The 23,287-nt window shown below is 42.9% G+C and overlaps 1 protein-coding gene across 3 annotated transcripts in view; it reads left to right on the plus strand.

Moving 5' to 3' along the window:
• Positions 1–23,287, plus strand: part of PIP4K2A (phosphatidylinositol-5-phosphate 4-kinase type 2 alpha) — a 174,239-nt gene that overhangs the window by 113,392 nt on the left and 37,560 nt on the right. For 2 of the 3 annotated variants that reach the window (XM_017535575.2, XM_037740975.1), the window contains exon 4: positions 6,721–6,873. The exons of the other annotated variant lie outside the window; for it this stretch is intronic. In XM_017535575.2, the coding sequence (XP_017391064.1) occupies positions 6,721–6,873 (153 nt within the window). The remainder of the gene's footprint in view (positions 1–6,720; positions 6,874–23,287) is intronic. 3 annotated transcript variants of the gene reach the window in all.

Raw genomic sequence — 23,287 nt, forward strand, 5'->3', positions numbered from 1 at the left:
ACTCCCAGACTGCTTCCTGGGTCCATTCTCTTTTGTTATCATCTTTGTCCTTTGCGCATCTCTGGTTTGAGAGGTCACAGGGCAGTGATCAGGGGCCAGAAATAGAAGGACCTTGTGGGGTGGGAATTTTCAACCTGAAACTTCTCTGTGAAATTTTAAATTCTCCTTTTAACATCTAAGGTACTATTGAGGCCTTAGGAAATAAGTTACTGTCCCTTTTGAACTAATAGATGCAGAATCCCCAATTTTGTCTGTCTCTTTTTATTTTTTAAGAGAGTCTCTGTCAACTAGCTTGGAGTGCAGTGGTGCAATGATGGCTCACTGCAGCCTCAAACTCCTGGGCTCAAGTGATCCTACAACCTCAGCCTTCCTTGTAGCTAGAATTACAGGCACACACCACCATATCTGGCTAATTTTTTAATACTTCGTAGATACACAGTCTTACTGTGTTGCCCAGGCTGGTCCCAAACTCCTGGCCTCAAGTGATCCTCCTACCTTGGCCTCCCAAAGTGCTAGGATTATAGGTATAAGTCACTGCGCTCAGCCCCAATTTTGAATTTAAATAATGTCACTTTATTGTAGACCATATAACTCTCTAAGTATGTCCATGACAAGGAATTTGCTTTTTAATGAGAGTAAGTCTCTCCAAAGCCTGGGTGGATTTCACTGGGTAATTTTATCTGGCTGCTTTCTCATGAAGACAGATGGGTAGATAAGAGTAAGTGTTTCAGAAAGTGAATATTTTACTTTGGAGATGAAGAGGACTAAACTAACTCTCTGTAAGGTGTTTTTAAGGCCTTAGGTGGGATCAGCTTCATCTCAGACTTGCCCTTTTAAATGAGGTGACATGAGAAAGAATTTTTCTAAGTGGTACCTTCTACTAGGCCTTCTTTTTTCCATGCAGAGCTGGTCTTGCACATTTCATCTTAATTTCTTTTTTTCTGGTCCCCCCCCCCAGCTTAGTAATATATAGCGTGCATTTATAGAGTAACCTAGAATTCAGCCCTCCCAGTATAAAAGATTGTTCCTTTCAACCTTGGCATTCTTTCTGAGGAAAATGTGTGCAGTTTTAAGCAAAAAAAAAAAAAAAAAAAAAAAGCAGATGGGACAGTCGTCTAAAGGCAGAAACCCGTGACAGGAGGAAAATGAAAACCTCCAGCAATCTCAGACCACATAAACGAATTTAAATAGACATGACGCAGTGTGCCACATGGTCAGAAATGTGAAGAATTCTTAGGGTTGACATCGTCACCACAGTCTACAGGACTCAAAGGAAGTGCTAAGTGCTTGTCCTTCTTGAGCCCTGTGTTTATTCTGTGTGAGTGTCTGACCCTGGGTCCAGGGCTTAGCAGCACAGTCGTCCTGTCTCAAAGGCTGATTCCACAAACACACCTGCCTCAGCTCCTGCATGGAGAGAAGACAGCTCCTACTCTTCCTGCTCAGTTAATGTAAAGTAGTGAACAGTCCTAGAATGAGTTCAGATAGCTGTGTATACATGTTAATAAAAGTGTAAATAACAAATTCAGGACTGCATTAGCACTGTGGCTGTTATTGATGATATTTTCTACACAGTTTACTTGGCAAAACTGAAAACCTGGAGACAGGTTTGATTTTGTGCCAGGTGGCTCACACTCTAAATTGGCATTAGAAGGTATTTGTTACTATGGAGAAATCGACTGTCCCTTTATAATGCCCATTGTACTCTAGAGCCCAGGCGAGGAAGCAGCATGGCAGGGGGAGATGGAGGCTCTGGGCGGGGCCCCTGCAGGGCACTCCATATACATCAGCCCACCTGATGTGGAGAACTGAGTTGGACAAGTCAGTTCTGCTCTTTGGGTCTGTTTTCCTGTCTGTATATTGTGTGTTTTGGAATAATCTCCAAGGTTGCTTCCAAACTGAATGCTCTTTGAGATTTATTTATACATGGAGGGACACCTTAGGAGCACCTGAAGGTCATTCCCAAGCTCTGTTCCCCTCAGGGGATTCCCCACCTTGGCTAAGCATCCAACATCATGCTGTGTCTTTTTTTTTTTTTTGGTGACAAAACTTTAAGCACACCAAGGAATTTCTTATTTAGTGTCAGTAGGTAGACTGTTTTGAGGCAGCATAGTGACTGTGTTAAAAATACAAGACCTCCTTCCCTCAGCTTATGTGCTCATTCTAGCCGACGTCATCCTGCATACATCTAGAATCTGTGAAGTGTGATTTTCACTGCATCTTCTCTTTCATCTCGGCTGAGGTGATGGTTGTACTGTCCTCTGATTGGACTCTTTTTCTTGGGATTCTTGTCCTGAGTCACCTTCTGAGGTCCATGCTTTACAGCAGTTTCTAGAGCAGAGAGTCGTGTCTTCGAGTAAATCCCTTTTTAAAGTATTAAAGATCCAAGGTAGTGTCTAATTCAGCCCATTGTCTCCCCAGGGTTATTCTCCATCACTTTATAGACCTGGAAACTGAGGCTCAAAGAGGCTAAATCCTGTGTACAAGAACCAGTGAATGTTCTGGATCCCAGACCAGTACCCTCACCATTACACTGTGCTGCCTTTATTTTTTATTTTTTGAGACCAAAAAAAAAAATATATATATATATATATATATATATGTATGTATATGTAGACCCCGTACGTTGTATGGGTACTTGTACGTAGTGTTATTAAACACTTCTTTAATTAGTAAAGTAAATGCCATGAATTATTATTCTGAACTATAAAGCTTCCCATTTTGATTGAACTAGAGGTGTAGAGAATATAATGCCTCACTGTGTTGCTCAGGTTGGAGTGCAGTGGTGCGATCTCGGCTCACTGCAACCTCTGCCTCCCAGGTTCAAAGAATTCTCGTGCCTCAGCCTCCTGAGTAGCTGGAATTACACAGGTGCGTGCCACCACACCTGGCTAACTTTTGTATTTGTAGCGGAGACGGGGTTTCACCATGTTGCCCAGGCTGATCTCGAACTCCTGGACTCAGGTGATCCCACTGCCTCAGCAACCCAAAGTGCTGGGACTACATGCATGAGCCACTGCACTTGGCTTGTGTTGCCTTTAAAAACACATCTGCTTCATGCCTTAGAAGACGGCAAGAAAGTAAATAATAATAAAAATACGTAAACAATTTTACTTTAAGGCTATAGAAAGTCATGATCATGATTATAATGGCAGACGTTTAGTCTTTTCTTTGTGACTTCCCCTTTTTGGTTAGCTCAGAGGAAGCTTTAGACATAGAATGTTAGACGTATTGCTTGGCTCCATTGTACACTAGATTCTTTATCTTCAGGTAGGAAAATGGACCTGGCGTTTCCTCTCTCACAGGAATATTGTGAAAATAAATGTAAAATAATGAGTTGGAATTTTCCAGGCCTTAGAATCATTCCAAGGATCAGGCATTTTGTGTAGAATTGCATTAACTCTTTTGATTTCCTGCTTGTCTTATCAGATAAGGCTTTTAATACATTTGATTTATGTATTTTTATATTCATAGTGATATGAAAGGTGCATTCTATGTTTTGACACAGTGTTCCTAGCTTCGTTGGTTATTTGATATCCATGAATCTTAAAAATATTCAGATAGTGTGGGTTGGGCTACTCACGTGATTATTGAAGATGGTGATTTGAGACAGATTCAATATTAGAATTTTTAAAGTGTTATATCCCAGGATGAAGACATGGCTAGTATCCTAATGCAATGTCTGCATACATGACTATAACAATGCCTTTGAAACTGAAAGGAAAGGCGAAAAATTGGGGAAGAGGTAGTATCTGAGCTAAGGAGTTCTTACATTATTTGCTTTTACATTTCTAGCCCTTTGTAAACCCATACGTTGGGCTGGGCACAGTGGCTTATGCCTGTAATCCCAGCACTTTGGGTGGCTGAGTCAGGCAGATCACTTGAGGCCAGGAGTTCGAGACCACCCTGGCTAACATGGCAAGACCCTGACACTATTAAAAATACAAAAATTAGCTGGGCATGGTGGCACACACCTATAATCCCAGCTACTCAGGAGGCTGAGGCACAAGAATCGTTTGAGCCTAGGAGATCAAGGCTGCAGTGAGCCAAGATCGTGCCACTGCACTCCAGCCTGGGCAACACAGTGAGGACCCTGTCTCAGAAAATAAAAATATAAAACTCCATACATTGTATGACTACTTGTACATAGTATTATTAAACAGTTATTTAATTAGTAAAGTAAGTGTCATGAGTTACTCTTCTGAACTCTAAAGTTTCCCGTTTTAATTGAACTAGAGGTGTAAAGACTATCATGGGAAAGTTATGAGTCCCAGTAAGTCTGTAATTATGACGTACTAGACTGAACATGCTGCACACCGGCAAAACACAGCAGAAACACCATTCCATATACCTTGGTTCTCACGTGTGGTCTGCAGACCGGCTCCAGCAACATCATCTGCTTCTGAAAATGTCCCACCCCTGACCTGCTGGATCAGAACCTACATTTTCACATCCCTGGATGATTCAGTTGCTTAAGTTTGAGAAGCACTGACTATGCAGCTGTTGTTTTTTCTTTTTCACCTCATTGGCCCATGAGAGAATGTTAAGACTGTCCTCTCTAATATGCATAAGAAAACGATCTATGAAACTGATGCTGCTGGAATTTCATCCTGTGCTGAAAACAGTTCTCCTTTACTATTCCCCGTCCCCCCGAAAGTTATTTTACACGTATTGTCAGTTTGACAAAACTTAAGGTCTGTTCCACTTGGTCTGCCCCACCTGGCTTTCATAAACTTGATTGTTCCCACTTTGATTTTATGCCCGAAGATAATTTGCAATCTTACAGTTCCTGGAGTTCTTGTTTTATTTGGAAGAAATACCCTTTTGCAAATTAGTGATTGCGAGAAAAAAGTAAGACCACTAACAAAGAGCAATAATTGCTTTTTGGGGGCTAGCATTTAAAACTCTACAAGGGGAAATTCACTTTGATTTTCTTCCTTTTTATTCTAAGTGGGAAGTAGTGTAAAGGAGTCTTGTTCATGTTTTAGGGGGAAAAAACAATGTAATTAAGAATTAAACTCTTGTTTATATAGCTATTTTCATCCTGAAAGTCATTTTTCTCTTTCTCAGTCTATCTAATAAATTTTGCTTGTCTTAAGCATAATTTGAACACTGCCAAGTCCTGCTATGTAAAGTCACTGAGGATTATGTCGATTTTTTTTCCTTCTCTCAAGATTTCTAATAAGCTAAGGAAAGCAAATTCAGTTACTTGGTGGCCTTGACTCTGCATCTGGCAGGTGCACCTGCTTGCTTTTAGATCAAGGTGTGTTACTGCAGAATGTGTGATCCACAGCAGGGGGTGCCAGGGTGGTGAGGTGATGATCCTGGAGCATGAGGATTTGCTCATGGGGCACTTTCCTCTTCAGGCACAGGTGGGTCCTGCGTGAGCCTCTGCGCTGCTGCAATCTGATTCTACCTGAAGTGGTTCAGTCCTGTTGATTTCATCTAGAAAGGAAGGAAAGGATAAGGAGACTGGAATATACTAGACAGAAAAGGACTCTTTTTTTTGCAAATCCATGGGCAGAGCTATCTATCACTTGCCTCTCTGAAGGTATCCATGTTCCTTTAACCTGACAGCATTTTGTCACTGAGGCCTTTGAATGCCCACTTTAGAGATGAAGTTAGAGAAAGCGTGTTTGTGTTTGAAACCCGCACAGGCCATCCCTCAGGGCCAGACAGGAAACGAAAGTCAGTGCTCAGGAGCCATCAGCAAGGATGGAGATGAGGGTGCCAGGGGCTTGCTAGACCCGGTGGCCTAGACAGCCAGTGTTGGGAGGTTAGGACAAGAGGAGGCTCCCTGGAGGATATAAGAAAGAGGAGATCTGAATGGAAGAGTCACATGGGAGGAGAAGGGTAGACCTACCTAGCCAGTGTCGCTAGCATGAACCAGATCCTGGAGTGAATGATGTCGGAAGAGCCCCTACTCAGAGCCCCTCCTTGTCCACCCTCCAGGAGATCAGTAGTTCTCAAAATTGGTGGTAGGGGGTGGAGGATGGGCCGAATTCAAATTGCCTAAGGAGGAACTGTTTTAGAAGACACTGTCTAGACTCCTGCCTCCTCTTCCCCGGCACACAGGTAGTACAGTCTGCACGTTAAGTACTCTACTAGTTGAGTAGTTTACTAGCTGAGAGCTTGGGTCCTGAACCAACCACACTGGAGTCAGAATTCTAGCTCCTCCCTTACTAGCTGTGTGCCCTTTGCCCAGATGCTAGGCCTCTCTTACCCCCATCTCCTCATCTGTAAAAGAATGATGATAGCAATCGTAACCATTACATGAGAATGTTACCAGAATCGGGGGAAATAATCTGTGCAAAATGCTTGGCACGATACATGTCATGTAAGGAAATGCTCAGTGACTATAAAATTTTCTTTTATGACTGGAACCTAATTTTATTCAGAAGAAAACTTTGAGATCTTGTCCAACTGTGAAAAGAAGAATAAAGTGATTAAAGTTACTTTGATTATAATTCTAGGCATTAGCCTGCCTGCAATTTAAGGATACTAGAATCATAGTACAATTCAAGCTGTTTTCATTTCATCTGAAAGGCTTGCAATGTGAGTTATGATGCATCTAAAAATGTTGTCATCCTACTTATCAGTTTATTCCAGACATAAATGTTTTTTGAAAACTTGCAGTGACAACAAATGCTCTGGGAATCAGAAAGCCACACCTTTAACTAGTTATCTTCCCCGCTTCCTTCCCCTCTTACCCCACCCGGGAAGAATTCCCTGACCAGGAGCGCACCCCTCCCCAACGACTCCCAGGCCCGCAGCGGAGCTCGTTTTCACACTTCCTATGACAAAAGATACGTCATCAAGACCATTACCAGTGAAGACGTGGCCGAAATGCACAACATCCTGAAGAAGTACCACCAGGTAATTTTTCTTGATCTTTATTTGAAACTCTGAGAAGATTACCATACATAACGATTTCTCACCAAGGCCAAAGATTTAAATATACAGTTAGAGAACAAGAAGAACACATTTCGCATAAAAATCTCCTCTAACCCAGTGTCCTAAAATTACAGTGGCCAGATTCCTGGCTGTTAACCTTTAGGCATGCTTATGCTATAAAGGTCATTCATTATCTATATAACATTTTAACCTAAATACTCTTGTGTAGTAGTTTCAGTTATCACTGCTCTGAATTTAAAATCATTCAGCTTAAGATTTGGCAACTTTTCAGAAGATTTTATCTGTGCCAGAGATTAGATATTGACCTCTGAGCATACATCCAATTGACACCTCCAAATTCCATTTTGCTGTCACTGGTCTCTTCTGTCCTGGCCCCAGCAGGGCCAGCCCCACTCACATTCTGCTACAGAGCAAACTCTATGATTTTAGAAGGTGAGTGTTGGTCTGCTTCTCGCCCCCTTTTCATCCCTGAGCATTATGTCTTGGTAATCACTGGAGATAAAATAGACTACCCTTGGGAGCAGCAATCTCCCCCTCATGGAATAAATTCCAGCACAAGCTTCCCTGGTAGAGCACATGTTCCCAAGGCCCAGCCCGAGCTGTAAAAGGCCTCCTTTATCATGTCGTATAAGAGCATGAACTCATGTTGAACAGTCCCCCTGTCACTTACTAACCATGTGACTTCTGAACTTGGTTGTTTTTTTAGAGACGGGGTCTTGCTCTTTTGCCAGGCTGAAGTACAGTGGCGTGATCACAGCTCACTGCAGCCTCAACCGCCCAGGCTCAAGCAATCCTCCTACCCCAGCCTCCTAAGTAGCTGGGACCACAGGTATGCATCACCATGCCTGGCTAATTTTTTAAACTATGTTTTTATAGAGATGAAGTTTTGCTGTGTTGCCCAGGCTGGTCTTGAACTCTTGGGCTCAAGCAGTCCTCCCATCTTGGCCTCTTGAAGTGTTAGGGTTACAGGTGTGAGCCTCCACACCTTGCCTGGACTTCAAAGCCTCAGTTTCTTTCTTTATACTATGGGGATAATAATAATACCTAATATGGATTCTAAAGATTAAATGGGAAAATGCATGTCAAGTATTTAGCAGTGTCTGTCACACATTAGATACTCAATGTGTGGTGGTGGCCATAGCGTCACTATCATCAAGATGACATCTATGGTATAAAAATAACAACTAAGTCACCTTGAGAAATAGTCATATGGTATGAACGTGTCTGCTATTGCAACACCCCAGGAATCATCTTTAGAACTAGTGTTTAAAACTCACATGTTGCTTTTAGGATCTTAGCTTGAGCTGTCATAAAAGCCCGTAGACTGGGTGGTTTAAATGACAGAAATGTATTTCTTACAGTTCTGGAGGCTGGAAGTCTGAGGTCAGGATGCCAGTATGGTCGGGTTCTTCCTGGTTTGCAGACAGCCAGCTTCCCAGTGTATCCTCACGTGTGTTGATAGTGGCAGAGTGGGTGGGACAGGATCGAAAGCACTCTTCTGTCACTTCTAATAAGGGCACTGATCTCACAATGAGGGTGCTAACCTTATGACCTAATTACCTCTCAGAGGCCCCACTGCCTAATACTGTCACTTGGGGATTAGGGTTTCAACATAAGCATTTTGGGGGACACAAACTTCCATTCTTAGCAGAATCACACTGTGTTTTTAACTTAAATAGCTCCCGCTCCCCCAAAGGTAAAAATTGGTTGTCACAAAGAGTATTCAAAATAAAATGCTGCAGGCCCTGACTACATTAATAAAAGGATTCTCAGAGTGTAAACAATCACACTTATTAAGTATCTGCTTTGAAGGTAGCACTGGTCTGGACTTGTGAGCTCCTAGATGTCTGTTTAAACATCCCTCTAAAAGCGTTACTTTACGGTCATGCGTGATGCTCTGATATCGTGGATTCTTCCTTGGCAGTTGCCTATTCTTGCAGTCTTTGAAAATATGATCAGTTGCATTTTGCTTGCAATGAAGTCTGTAAAAACCTTTGAGCAGTATTCTGTTTCTTGAAACTTGGTACCGCCTCTAATTTGTTTTCTAAAATCGTTAGCCTCTAAATTCACTTAATATCTAATAAATCTTTTATAATAGGTATTCCTTTTGAAATTTGTTGTACTGCTTATGCTGCTGTCTCTTATTCTAAAGGAAATTTTAAAGTGGCAGGACAGTACCTGTGAGGGAGAAGACATGAGGCTCTGTTATTTAAATGAATTGAATTACAGGTTGCAGCTTTTAACTCTTCACCTTTTAAACTGTCTACTTTTTCATTTGTTTCCCCTCTGGAAATTGATGTGAGGCTCATACATTCTTTTTATACTTTCTTTCAGTTGTCTCAGAACATTCAAAGCAAAGTGATACCTCATGACGGATGAAAACATATTGTTCTGATAAGTGGCTGTGATACCATGCTAATAAAATGTGACACACAATTGAAGTATCAACTTCTTGATGACAACATTGAGTTTAGCATCCTTTGACTTTACAAAAATCACAATTTGAGATGTTTTCTCTGGGGTAGTTACTATAACCTAACACAGGGATTTGACATATCTCCAGTGTTACATAAAATAAATGTGGGATCAAAATAAGTCTATTGACACCTCCCAGGAGCTTTAACAGTATAAAGACTTCCTTTTGTTCCAGTGCTACAAAACTGTTGTCTTCTTGGTGTTTTCTTTATTCAGAAAAGTCTCCTTTATCCAACATCTATATTTTTTTTTTCTTTTTACAAACAGAATATTTTAAATATAATTTGCAGGGTCTTAGTAACTGCGAATCACATTATTAATATAAATTATTTAAAGGGCACTAAGTTGAAGTCAGGAGACAGAGATCCTAACCTGTTATGAACTGCCTCTTGGATGATCTCTGAACTCAGCTTCTGTACCTGCATTTCATTCATTCATTCATTCATTCATTCATTCATTCGTGTATTCACTCTTGACCTTATTCCAGAAAGGATTTAAGGTGGCCTTCAAAGAAGTTGGAAATACAAGATAGAATAAATGAAAAAAAGAAAAGGAAGAGGCAGAAAGATAAAGGCACAAAATGGAGCCTGGAATGAGCGTAGACATTCATGTCAAGATGACCAGCATGCTTGATACTTTGAGTCTGTTGCCAAGGAAAAATGTAAGTGGTCTTGGTACTAAGAGCCAACAGAGTTGACTCTAAGGAGTTCCGCACAGGGAAGACACAGGACACCTGACCTGACAAAACAACATCCTTGCTACAACCTGCAATACGTACAAGAATGCCAGAGAACTTTAAAAAATTATCCATATAGGCTGCTAATTAGCAATGTAGGCCATGTATAAATACAGCCACAGTTGCCGCACTGTTTGTTTTCGTTTCTGGTTTTGCCAATGTGTCCATTTTAAAATTACATTTAAAAAAAGGACAAGGAAATGTATGGGTGACACAAACGTTGACCATTGAGGATGAACGTGCCACTTGTGTACATCTCAGCAAAATCTCATATAGAAGAGGTTTTTAAAAATGCAGCAAGAGTGAAGAGTAACCGTGTTAATTCCATGATCAGAGAATTCCACAGAAACCTCATAAAAGGCTTATCGTCCACACAGCTTATTTGATACTGACCTGTTCAGGGTGACTCCTGCCAGGCTCACTGAGGGCAGGGCCGGGACCTCACTTAGGTTGGCGGAATTCCTGAAGGAAGTTCAGGTCCGCCGAGTCATCAAACACCACACCAGCAGTTAGCAAAGGCCACACCAACGTGTATTGTACATTTAGTAAATGCTGTTCTGCAGAGAAAGGCTACAGTGCACACTGGCTGCCTAGCCCTCTGCCTACCTGGCTTCTATTGGAATGTTCTTCAGGCTGTTCTCGTATGCCACTTCCTTACAGGGTTTTAATGAACATTACAGGGTAGCTAGCTCAGCCTGGCACGCCCTCGTGTGGTTCTGTGTGACCGGACATAGGCCTCTCATTGATAACCCCAGGGAGGCCTATCAAGCTTTGTCTTCCTCTCCCTAGGGTCTGAGGTGGTCAGAGGTGTTTGAGGCATGTGTCAGGCCTTCATCCCACTTTATGTGGGCCTAGAGTACTTTTAGGGTTTATCCTGGAAACTTTCCGTCTCTCCTGCTTCAGTAGTGATCATCAGTTCCTACTTCTTTCTCCTTGCTTGTTGTTGCTCTTACCTTGGAATTCTCTGGGCTTCTGAACTTTCCAAGTCTGGACAAGTAATGCAGCTTGTTCAGTTGCGTATCAGGCATTGAGAGGTTCTCATAGAGGGTTTCTCCTGTAGCGTGAATTGCTGGACTTTCTGACAGCTTTGGTTACCCTACAGCCCTTTTTTTTTCTCTTTTCCTTGGTTTTTGTTTTAATGCAATGCAGCCACAGTTGCAACTATATTCTGGAGGGTTAAAATTACCCCAGGGCCAGCCTCTGGAGAAGTAGAACATTGCTAGTTATTTGAATGTTTGAAAACACTCTTCCAGAGATTAATTTTCTGACAAACCACCCTTCCCAGCAGTGTGGTGCGGCAAGTGTTTCAAGAACAAGGACTTGGAGCCAGCTAGACACTTTGCAGTCCCAGCCATGTCCCTGGCCAGTGGCATGACCTTGGGCAAGGCACCTGCACTCCTCTTGGCCTATAATGTTTGGATAATAGTACCCCCTTCCTTTGGGTGTTGTGTTAATTAGGTGAATTCATATTTATAACATGCTCAGAGCAATGTCTGGTATATAAGAAGTACTAAATGGGCCAGGCGTGGTGGCTCACACCTGTAATCCCAGCACTTTAGGAGGCTGAGGCGGGTGGATCATCTGAGGTCTGGAGTTCAAGACCAGCCTGGCCAACATGATGACACCTCATCTCTATCAAAAATACAAAAAAGAAAAAATTAGCTGGGCCTGGTGGTACATGCCTGTTGTCCTAGGTACTCGGGAGACTGAGGCATGAGAATCGCTTCAACCCGGGAAGTGGAGGTTGCAGTGAGCCAAGATTGTGACACTGCACTCCATCCTGGGCAACAGAGCAAGACTGTGTCTCAGAAAAAAAAAAAAAATTAAGAGAAGAAAAAATACAAAGGGCTAAATGAGTGACTGAATCAGATTTTTAATTAAATATCTTTCTTGTATTCAATTTCCTACACCTCAGTGTTGAAATCATTCTAATGTGGCGTTAGGTCCTTAACTCTGTTAATCCACTAGGGGCCTGGTTTCTGGTAGGCTGTGGCACTGATGCAGAATTACGAAGATTTCAGCCATAAGGAATTAGATTTTCCCCCCAAGTTCCAGTATCATGCTCTATTCTTTATTTCCTGCCCAAATTCTACCCCAATGTCTACTCTGTGCAAAGAAAGGAAAGCATCATCTCTCAGACCAATGGAGAATTTATATTAAGCACAGCAAACTTTCATAAATTTCACTTACTTCATTTGGTTTTCTCTTACTTGTAGTTGGGAAAATAATGTTGTGGTGTAAATATCCTTTTCACATTTCTGTTAGGCTGTAAGGAACTCAGGTCTTATAAATGTTGATTATCAGCTGATTAGCTAAACAATGTTAGAACATTCAAAAAGGACAAAATTGGTAAAGAACCAACTTGAATGTCGTTTTCTCTTAAATCGACTGATTTTTCCCCCCACTGACCTGAATTATTTGGGAGCTTTGTTATCATACTGCTTCAACTTTAATTAAAATTGAAAGGTATTGATCGGGTGCGGTGGCTCACACCTGTAATCCCAGTGCTTCGGGAAGCCAAGGTGGACAGATCACTTGAGGCCAAGAGTTCAAGACCAGGCTAGCCAACACAGTGAAATCTGGTCTCTACTAAAACTACAAAAAATTAGCTAGGGGTCGTGGGGTATGCCTCCAGTCCTAGCTGCTCGGGAGGCTGAGGCATGATAATCACTTGAATATTTTATTTTCAGTTGAATCAATTGAGTGTTTTAATAGCTTTTGAAACACAGTGTTTTAATTTACTTTTTAATTTCAAAGTGACTGAATCAATAAATGCGTAAAATTGATCAATATAACTGAAATTCCTTTCTTATCCTTTTATTTGGGGAACAATTAATACCTTTAGTTGAATCCAGAAGTTTCACCCCAAAATCTGAACTCCCTGTTAAATAAGCTAAGCACCTCAAATTTCAGTCAAGGATTTTAGGGTAAGCATGTGACTTCTTTGAAACCACCTCAGACTACATCTGCTTATCCTTTCCTGAAGGTCAGAGATGCTGGTGTTACTACTCAAAGGACGAGGCTTCAGTAGAGCAAAACTGAGAAAATAGAGACCGTAGAAGCTAAGGAAAAAAACAAAAGCAAAAGAGTGGAGAGGGTTACAGCACCAAAAGAGAAAAGGTTCCACGTGGCATCAGTGCTTCCTAGACTTTCATCTGGGCTGTCTCTGACTGGGCGGGTCTGGAGGGGCCATGGGGCAGGGAGCGTCTGGGAGTCCGTGGAGGCCGCCTTTCTATCAGGCTTCCAGGTGATGCTCATGTGCCCCTGTGAGTAACAGGGAAACAGAACATTCTGAGCACTCAGTTCTGAGTCTGCTCTTCGGCTCTTTTGTCCATTTTTCTGGAGGAGTGATCAGTTGAAATTTGGAAAGTATTTGGATACTCTCAGTGCTGTAAGTACCATCAGATTACGAGATAAACACAAGCTCCCAGTAGACCCCCTGCTGCCATCCGAAGTTGCAGACACATTTTGCTTCTCTCTAAGAAACGGGGCAGGTATTTGTCATCTTGGGAGTTCCTGTGGCCTGAGCAGTGAGTGTATCGCAGCTTGCTGATGGCGGCATTTGTAGCCCTCTCTTCCCAACATGGTCAGCCATTTGCTCCCAGGTTTCGCGGGGTGCTGCCCAGCGCACTCCCCAGCATGCTTTTCCTGCACCACTTCTTCCCCAGGGTCTGGAAGTTCTGCAGTCCTTTTGTCTTTCAGCCTCACCTCTGTCCTGTTTCTTGAACGTTACATCTTTAACATGCTCATCCTGGCTTCCCATCTTTAACTTTTCTTTCCCATTTTCCATCTCCAAACATCTCTGCCCAATTCTAGGTGAATTCCTCAAAATATATCATCCAGTCCTAAGTCTCTCTTCAACTGTATTCTTTACTTAATTATTTCAACAATTAGCTTTTTTATTCTAGATGTTTTCCAGAAGATTTTTCAAAATCTGACAGTTCATTCCTGATAGTTTCTTGTTTTACAGTCATCTCTGAAATTGCATCTTTGGTTTCTTGGAACATTTTGTGCGTCACTGTTCCAAACCTATTCCTGAGAGTCCCCACCTCTGTAATTCCTGGGAGCCTGAATTTGTTGTCTCAGTCTGCCGACTCTCACACACAGTGACTCGCCCAACCAGATGCTGACACAGTTTGGGGTTAACATGTTGATCAGGACCAAAGCTTATGTAGGGAAGAGGAAAGAAGTGAGATTGGGCAGAGGGAGAAGTCAGACTGCCATGCTGGCCCAGTCAAGCCTCGGCTCACCTGACAGGGCACTATGAAACATGCCCCCAGAGGCTCTTATGTTGGGCTGGAATGACAGGCTGCCCTCAGAAGCAGACCTAGAAGGAGCTGCATCTGCAGGCCTTCTGCTAACCGCACACCCTCTGCTGGGCAGCACGGCCTTCCCTGAAGGAAATCTGGGCATCCTATCCCTAGCTACACTTGCTTTCTCAGTGTCTGAGAGTCTTGCTGAACTCATAGCTTCATTTTCACCTCTGGAATGCTTGGGAAGGCCTCTGACTCTAATTTAGGGAAGCTCTTTTTCAGAGAGTTTTGTTTCTGCAAAAGAGGAGGGTGGGGAATCTCAGCCCTGGACCCTATCAGCACCCTTCAAGGGTTTTGGTGGGAGTAGGAGCCCCTGGACCTACTCCCTGACCATGCTGATGTCCTCAGTGTCCCTGCACCCATGTGTTCCTGACAGGCTCTGTCTAGCACCTCCAACACTTTGGCTTGGATCCCAGTTCCTCACATGCCCTCTGGCACACCAATTCTTGGGTGCACCTGCTCAAATGCTCAGCCCCCCACCCACAGGCATAGGCCACTCAGGGCCCAGCTCCCCATTGTGTGTGGGGTACAGAGGCCATTCTGGAATCTTCCTTCCTTTGATACCAGCTAAGCTTCCTGCCTGGGATGCGGCTCTCCAGAGGCTTTGGGCTTGTCAAAGCCCCCCGCCAGCAGTCATGCGTGGAACAGCCATTCTGTACTTCTTGTAACAAATGGCATCTGTACGTATGATAAAGCACTTTATTTTATCTTTTACAAAGTTATTTCATTTTTAATGAATTTTTTATTTATGGGTCTTCATTATGGTGTGTCACAAATGGAATTAGGCACATCCCTGTGTGCATTTAGGCATTTCTGCATATCTCAGTACTAAGAATTTGTGTAAACACTACAGAAGAATGCTTGTTTCTTTTAAGCCTGATTTTGTCAAGCTTAAGAAAAGCAGTAAAGTTTTATTTGTTATATTTGCTTAAATGTAGTCATCCTCACTTTTTTTTTTCCACTTCAAGACTATTAGAAATCAAAATAAATCATATTAACTGACACAGACCATTATCCCCAAACATACCAAGACATCCACTCAGAGGAAGTTGTCTTAGTTATTTATTTGGTCATTGTACACCAAAGCAATCCATAATTTCTGGCTGCCTAGACTTCTTTCTTTTCTTCCCTTACTTTCCTTACCCTTTCTTTTCCTTTTATGTAAAGTATGTTGTAGGAGTAGTCTATAAACATAGCCCGAGGCACAATGAAGATTATAGATAATTTAACCTTTCAGAAACATTAAATGAAACAAGACTTTACACTGAAGTACTAATTTGATGCTGTATTAAATTGTCACTTAAAGCTTTAAAAAAAAATGAGCGAAACATGATAATAACAGCAATTTCTGAAAGTCAGAGCTCAGGTTCACACTATCACGCGGAGATATAAATATTTATCTGTTGCAGTACATCACTTAGAACCCTCTCTGCTGCAACCTTCACTCAGCTGTGAATCTCTTAATGGCATTTCATTCTCCATGAGAAGAGCAACAAATCAGTCCTTCATAACCCTTGTTATTTTGGGTGAGTGCCTAAGAGCAAAGGAAACCTGGGTCTGGTAGCTGTTACATTTTATGTTTTTGAAAGCCTAATTCCATGACTTTAATTTATCATTGTGCATTACATTGCTAACAAGCCCACAGTAGTACAGGAAAAAGTTCTGAGTAATAAATAGGAAGGGAGAAACTTTACCTTTATTGATGACATCGTTTATAAGTCGATTTTTTTTTCAGACGGGGTCTTGGTCTGTATCCCAGACTGGAATACAGTGGTGAGGCTCACCTTAGACTCAACCTCCCAGACTCAAGTGATCTTCCTGCCTCAGCCTCCCAAGTAGCTGGGAATACACATGTGCCACCACACCTGGCTAATTTCTTTTATTTATTTATTTATTTATTTATTTATTTATTTATTTATTTAGTAGAAATGGGGTTTTGCTATGTTTCCTAGGTTGGTCTCAAACTCCTGGACTCAAGCGATCCTCCTGCCTCGGCCTCCCAAAGTGCTGGGATTACGGGCATGATCCACCATGCCCAGCTATAAGCAAACTGTTTTTTAAAAAGACAGAAAATAAAAACTGTTAGTGTTGGAAATGCAGGTTACAGACAAAAAAAAAGTCAGCAAATAGCAAAGTTTCTAAGAGTACTCTTAGAAAGCAACAGAAGCTATTATGTGGAAGTAATGAAGGGAGGTGACAAAGAGGTGACCAGCTGTGACAGTGCAGAAGTGAACAGTACTTAATAAAAGGACTATTTTAATTTTTTTTTTTAAGAGATAGGATCTGTCTGTGTTGCCCAGGCTGGTCTCAAACTCCTGGGCTCAAGCACCCCTCCTGCCTCAGCCTCCCAAGTAGTTGGGCAAAAACAATATTTTAAAATGCAAGCATAAGTAATATAGTGAGTTTAACACTGAGAATAGGAAAGCTGACCCCAAGAATAAGCGTGATTGATTTAGCTACATATAAGCCTAGGAAGAATTGATGATAATCAGGTTCACTTTTATAAAGTTTGAGAGTAGATTTTCAGCACCTGTTGAGATGGAAGTTCAGTGCCACAGCTGCATTGCAGGCGTCGAAGCCACCGCTCCAGGTGCCAGGCAAAGCTGCTGTTCGATGTGAGCAGAGGGCTTGGCTACAGGTAACCTGCAGAGCCCAGACAGGTGGAAATGACAGGTGAGCATTGTACCACCAGGAAGAATGCCTCAGGGAAAAGCCCTGCTCAAGGAACCACTGAAAGGAACACTTTTCAGTATTATGTTCATGCTGCCTGTGCTCTCACAGAAGAATAAGCCCACTTATCTGGCTTGTGCTTTTAATTTCTGAGCCACACAGGGGACGGCCAGCGTTGCTCAGTGATTGGTCCATTTGCGGCCTCGTCTGCCTTGGGAGTTCAAAGTGAATACAGACAGGAGTTGGCAGACTTACCCATTCTACAAAGGAGCCTCCCGGGCCGCATTGGAGCACTGCACCTGTTGAGTCTGTAAAGTGAGACATTACCATCGCAGATAGGGACAACTGTGTTGATGATGTCCTTTTGCCAGTGGGGAAGGATTGCCTTGTAGCCACATCTAGACCATGGTTGAAAGTGAAAGAAATGTACCTTTCCTAAAGAGCAGCCCCAAGGACTAAATTAGAACTTTGCCATTATTATAATCTGGAAGTTAAATGTGTAGAAGAGAGGAAGTAAAGCCTCCTTAGATTGTCTTGTGATTGAGCCAACAGTGTTTTACAAAAGGTGATAGGTAGAATGTTTAAAACTTTTACAAAGAAGAGAATGCCTGAGCCAAATAATAGATTATCAAAAGTGTGGCATAGTCGTGACCCCAGTGCATGCTCTTCTTGCTGTCTTTTATTTCGTTGAGATGGGGTTTTGCCATGTTGGCCAGGTTGGTCTCAAACTCCTGGGCTCAGATAATCCGCCCGCCTTGGCCTCCCAAATTACTGGTACTACAGGTGTATGCAACCACTATGCCCAGCCTCTTCTTGCTATTTTTGAAGTATTGTCTTACAAATTATTTTGTTAACTTGTCTATGATGTTTAAGTTCTTGAAGAAAAATGCACTCAGGGTTATGATCCTAGAAGCAACATAAGATAGAAATAATTTTTTGGTGTTTCTTTTATGTTTACAAAAATCTCACTTTATACATAAATACACACAGAGACATTGCAGCATTATTCATCATGGAGAGTCCTTGAAATTTGAATCCCTGGCATGCATTAAAGATATAATTCATGTCTCTGAGAGCATTTGGGGCGCATACTAGGTGCTCATGGAAGTCTCCCTACCTGACCCCTTCCTGCCTCTGCCTGCCTCTGCCCTCTGCACCCCTCACCCCAGGGTGCTGGCTGCATTTTGGCCCTGCTTGAGTCATCATCAGGCCCTGTTTCCCTTATCTCCACATGCATCAGAATGGGGTGTCCTTTTTTTTCTTTTTTCTTTTTCAGGCGAAGTCTTGTTCTGTCACCCAGGCTGGAGTACAGTGGTGCAACAATCTTGGCTCACTGCAGCCTCCAACTCCCGGGTTCAAGCGATTCTCCTGCCTCAGCCTCCTGAGTAGCTAGGACTACAGGCACCCACCACCATGCCTGTCTAATGTTTGTATTTTTAGTAGAGATGGGTTTCACCATGTTGGTCAGGCTGGTCTCAAACCCCTGACTTCAAGTGAGCGATCCACCCACCTCAGCCTCCCGAAGTGCTGGGATTACAGGCAGCAGCCACCATGCCCAGCCAGAATGGGCATCTTTAAGGCAGCAAGTTCCTCTGTTGTTTGTATGGGAGCATCACGTCTAAGCAGTGTTATGCCCAAAGATCACCTCCCCTACAGAGGTGAGGATAGAGAGGAGCTGGAGGGGAAGGAGGCAGGCGTTTTCTAATTGCTGTGCACATGATTCTGTGGTTTAAAGAGAATGCCTTTTATCAGCTTTGTTAGTGCACAGAAACTTTGGGAAGTTGAGAGAATTTTAAGTGTGAATCCTGTATCAATCATTGGGTGTGATTCTTTACTCATATTCAGTGGCAGATTGATATCACTAGGGTTATACTTCTTCTCTACCCTCAAACCTGTATTCCTCCCGTGATGCTAGAGAATGAGGATCCTTTGTGTGGTACGGGTTACATGTGTAGTAATAATCGTAGAACAGATAAACCACGACCATTTCTGAATTATTCCCCAAGTTAACCATGTGACTGCCTTTTTTTTTTTTAGGATTGACATCCTTAAACAGTTATTTTGTGGTACTCCCTTTTCCTAATTTCACGGCTGACATGCCTGCTTTTTTCCTACTTTTTCTTGTGTAAAATTCTTCATTTGTCATGGCCATCACGTGAGGAATCTAGGGCTTCCCTTTCATCATGAATGACGGGTTTTTTTTTCTGCTTTCAAAATCTAGAATTTTCCTATTTATGGCACCTGTGGCAGTAAGAGTCACGGTGTTGATTATAAAGATAGTCAAGAGAGTAGGCATCTGTAGGAAACATCTTGGTTTTTTAGAATTATTACTTGCTGTATTCATTTCTTTATTCAACAGTTGTATATTAAATGTTTTTTACATGTGAGGCCCTGCTAAGAGCAGTGCTTGCCACCTTCATGGAGCGTACATTTGTCAGGAAGCCACATGACAAACTAGATGAATCCTATATGTATGTGGATGTAAAACTGAAAAGAAAGGCCGTGGACTGGGAATCATAAGTTTGGGGGTTATTGAGACGCAGAAAGGAAAACAACGGGTGTAGATCAGGTAACCTGTACATGGTGAAGAAGAAAAGATAAGAGGACATCTAGGTCAGAGCCCTGACGATGGGCATGCAGAGGAGAAGGATTGGCCAAAGGGCAGGAAAGGTGGACGGAGTAGGAGGAGGACTGCCAGGAGAACACGGCATCTCGGAAGCCAAGGGAGGAATCCCTGGACGAGAGCGCTGTGTGCTCAAGGGGTTCAAGACAGAGAAAGGCGGAGAAGCATCTGTCCAGCGTAACCACTCAAGGGTCATTGAGAGCCCGGGGGAGCAGTTGCTCTGAAGGGATAGGAAGCTAAAATCCAGAGCAGAATGAGCTATAGAATGGATGAGGGTTACGGAGCAACAGGAAATAAACATAGACAGTTCTGCCAAGAAGCCAGTCAGGAGAGAGGCCGGAGACGGAGAAAGACATGGAGTTAAAGAAGGATTTGCATTGCTTTTTACTTTTTTTTTATAAAAGTGTTCAAACATACAGAAAGTTGGTAGCTTATACCCGTCATTTAGATTTAACAGTTATTAACATTTTGCCATGTTTGTGTCATTGTATTTTTGCAGAAATTTTTCAAAAGTAAATCACAGACACATTTCCTCTGTAAAACTTTGGTATCCTTCTCTGAAACATAGGGACTTCTTGGGCTGAGAAAATGGCACAGAAATTTCTTACTGTCACCAGACATCTAGTGAGTGGCATAATCAGGTGTTCCCAGTTGCCCTCAAAATGTACATTCAAGCCAGGATCCAGGCAGTGCCAGACAGTGCATTTCTACAATTGAGGAGGGGTGTTTTGTTTTTTGTTCTTGTTGCTTTCGTGAGAGAAACTTTAGCACAATTAAGCACTGTTGAGAAGCTGCTAGTGCAGGGAGAGAGGTTGAGGATTCTGGACTGAGAGGGAGAACGCCCAAGAAACCGACAAGTCAGGTTCCAGAGTGACTGGAGAGATTGGTCTTGGAAGGGGACCCACCGTGTGGGTGCTGAGTGTCTTTGCCTGTTTGTGTTGCTGTGAGGAATACCTGAGGCTAGGTGATTTGTAAAGAAAAGACGTTCATTTGGCTTGCAGTTCTGCAGGCTGGACAAAGAAGCATGGTGTCAGCATCTCTCTCTGGTAAGAACCTCACAAAGCTTCCATTCATGTGAGAAGGTAGTGGGAAGCTGGCAAAAGGTGGGGCAGCAGAGAGGAGAGTGCAAGGCCCTTTTCCACAAGCAGTTCTCCCCATGGCACCACGCCATTGATGAGGGACCCTCCCGCATGACCCAGTTCCCTCCCATCAGACCCCACCTCCAACATTGGGGATCACATTGCAACGTGAGGTTTGGAAGAGACAAATATCCAAACCTGTTGCCCACTGGGAGATGGGCAACAGGAAGTCAAGGCGATTCCCCTCCCATGGCACCTTTTTCCACCTGAAGTAGGATAAGTTGCACACAGACAAGACCCAGACGTCTCCACTCCCTGATGCAGAGTCAGTACCACTCATGGTGCCAGGCATATGATGGATGCTCAGTACATTTTTTTTTTTTTTTTTTTTTTTTTTTTTTTTGAGACGGAGTTTCGCTCTTGTTACCCAGGCTGGAGTGTAATGGCGCGATCTCGGCTCACCACAACCTCCGCCTCCTGGGTTCAGGCAATTCTCCTGCCTCAGCCTCCTGAGTCGCTGGGATTACAGGCACGCACCACCATGCCCAGCTAATTTTTTGTATTTTTAGTAGAGACGGGGTTTCACCATATTGACCAGGATGGTCTCGATCTCTTGACCTCGTGATCCACCCGCCTCGGCCTCCCAAAGTGCTGGGATTACAGGCGTGAGCCACCGCGCCCGGCCTCAGTACATATTTTTTAAATGAATTTATGAGTGAACTTTTTTTTTTTTTTTTTTTGTAAGCTGGCTTGCTCTGTCACCCAGGCTGGAGTGCCGTGGCGCATCTCAGCTCACTGTAGCCTCTGCCTCCTGAATTCAAACGATTCTCATGCCTCACTCAGCCTCCTGAGTAGCTTGGACTACAGGCATGCACCACTACACCTGGCTAATTTTTGCATTTTCAATAGAGACAAGGTTTCGCTGTATTGGCCGAGCTGGTGTCAAACTCCTGACCTCAACCTATTCGCCCACCTCGGCCTTCCAAGGTTCTGGGATTACAGGCGTGAGCCACCATATTCTGCCTCTATGAATGATACTGCGTGTGATAAGGGGGTTTTGAGGTTTGATAAATGGAAAAGGTTCAAAAGATACATAACACTTCCATACTACTTTTTATGTGGTAGGCTCTATTCTAAAAATGTTATAATCATTGTTAAGTACTATTACTATCCCCCATTTTCCAAATGCAGACTGAGAAGTTGAATAGCTCTCCCAGGGGCACACAGGTAATGAACACAGAACTGGACCAACAGGGCTCCTAGCTGTGTAATGTGGCCAAGGATCAGGAGACTCCAGCTAAAGCTGCAGGTGTGAATCTACAATCTCCCTGGTTCGGGGCTGACGTCCAGCAGCTGGTGTGTTTAGGAATCCTTGGAGTTACGCCCACTGGTGTTACAGATCTGTGCTCAGCATTCTCTGGGTCAGCTGGGAGAATCCACCAGGATTCTCATTGCGCCCTCTTTGTGTCGACATCTACCTACAACAGTGCGTCGTGCTAGAAAACAGAGGTCCCTAGCGCAGGCATTCAAGACCCAGTTAATGGGTGGAATTTAGTCAATGGGTGGAATTTTTTCTGCTGCAAAATTTTAGCCTATTAATGCTTTCTAAACCTTTGGTACCACCTGCAGCTTGGTAATACTGGAATCTAATAGAAAAATGTTGGTTTGACTTGTGGGTTTGTACATATTTATATCCTCAGGAGTTTTAGGTGTTCATCAAAGAGCCCCATATGTGAACCATAGGTTTGAGAACAATTTCGCGTAGACTTGCTGCTAAAGTAGTCAGATGTGATCTGTCTCTTCTCGGTGTGTTAATTTAGCTCATCTTTAAGATAGGAGAGATATAGAATGTGATCTGTATGGGTGTTTTTTCCTGAGAGGTGGGCAGTTAGTCAATGATTTCCTGTATAATATTCAAAAGATCTCTTTACCATGTTTGTCAGCATGAATAATGGCTCTTTTCCACTGTGAGGAAAAGAAACATAGCTGTCTGTGGCTCTGCACAGCAACTTGAATCAAAGAGACATGGCAGGACTCTGTAAACATAGTCCATCATGAGGCAGTGCAGAGAGGGGTTGAGCAGCAAAAGCAAAACTGGTGTGTGCCCCGGGACAGGGACTATGTCTTGTGGGCCCCAAAAATAACTGCCTTGGAGCAGATTCCTCCCAGGACATGTGTGTATGTCAGTTTGGAGCACAAAACAGGTGTAACATTAAAATTTCTTAACAGAGTTTTGAATGAATGAAAATCATCATTATCATCTGCAGTACAGTGTAGTACACAGCATTGTGTGAAATATTTTGACATACTCTTATCTGTAATCCTCAAAAGAACCTTCAAGGTAGGAATTGGGCTCTTTTTCTGGAAAAATGAAAGTAAAATGTGGAGTGATTTGGTAACTGGCCCAAGATCTCAGAGCTAGTAAACAGAGGTGCCAGGACACATATACACGCCTTTCTGGCTGGCAAACGTACATTCT

The sequence above is a fragment of the Cebus imitator genome, unplaced genomic scaffold, assembly GCF_001604975.1.
Source record: "Cebus imitator isolate Cc_AM_T3 unplaced genomic scaffold, Cebus_imitator-1.0 Scaffold92, whole genome shotgun sequence".
NCBI classification, from domain to species: Eukaryota; Metazoa; Chordata; class Mammalia; order Primates; family Cebidae; genus Cebus; species Cebus imitator.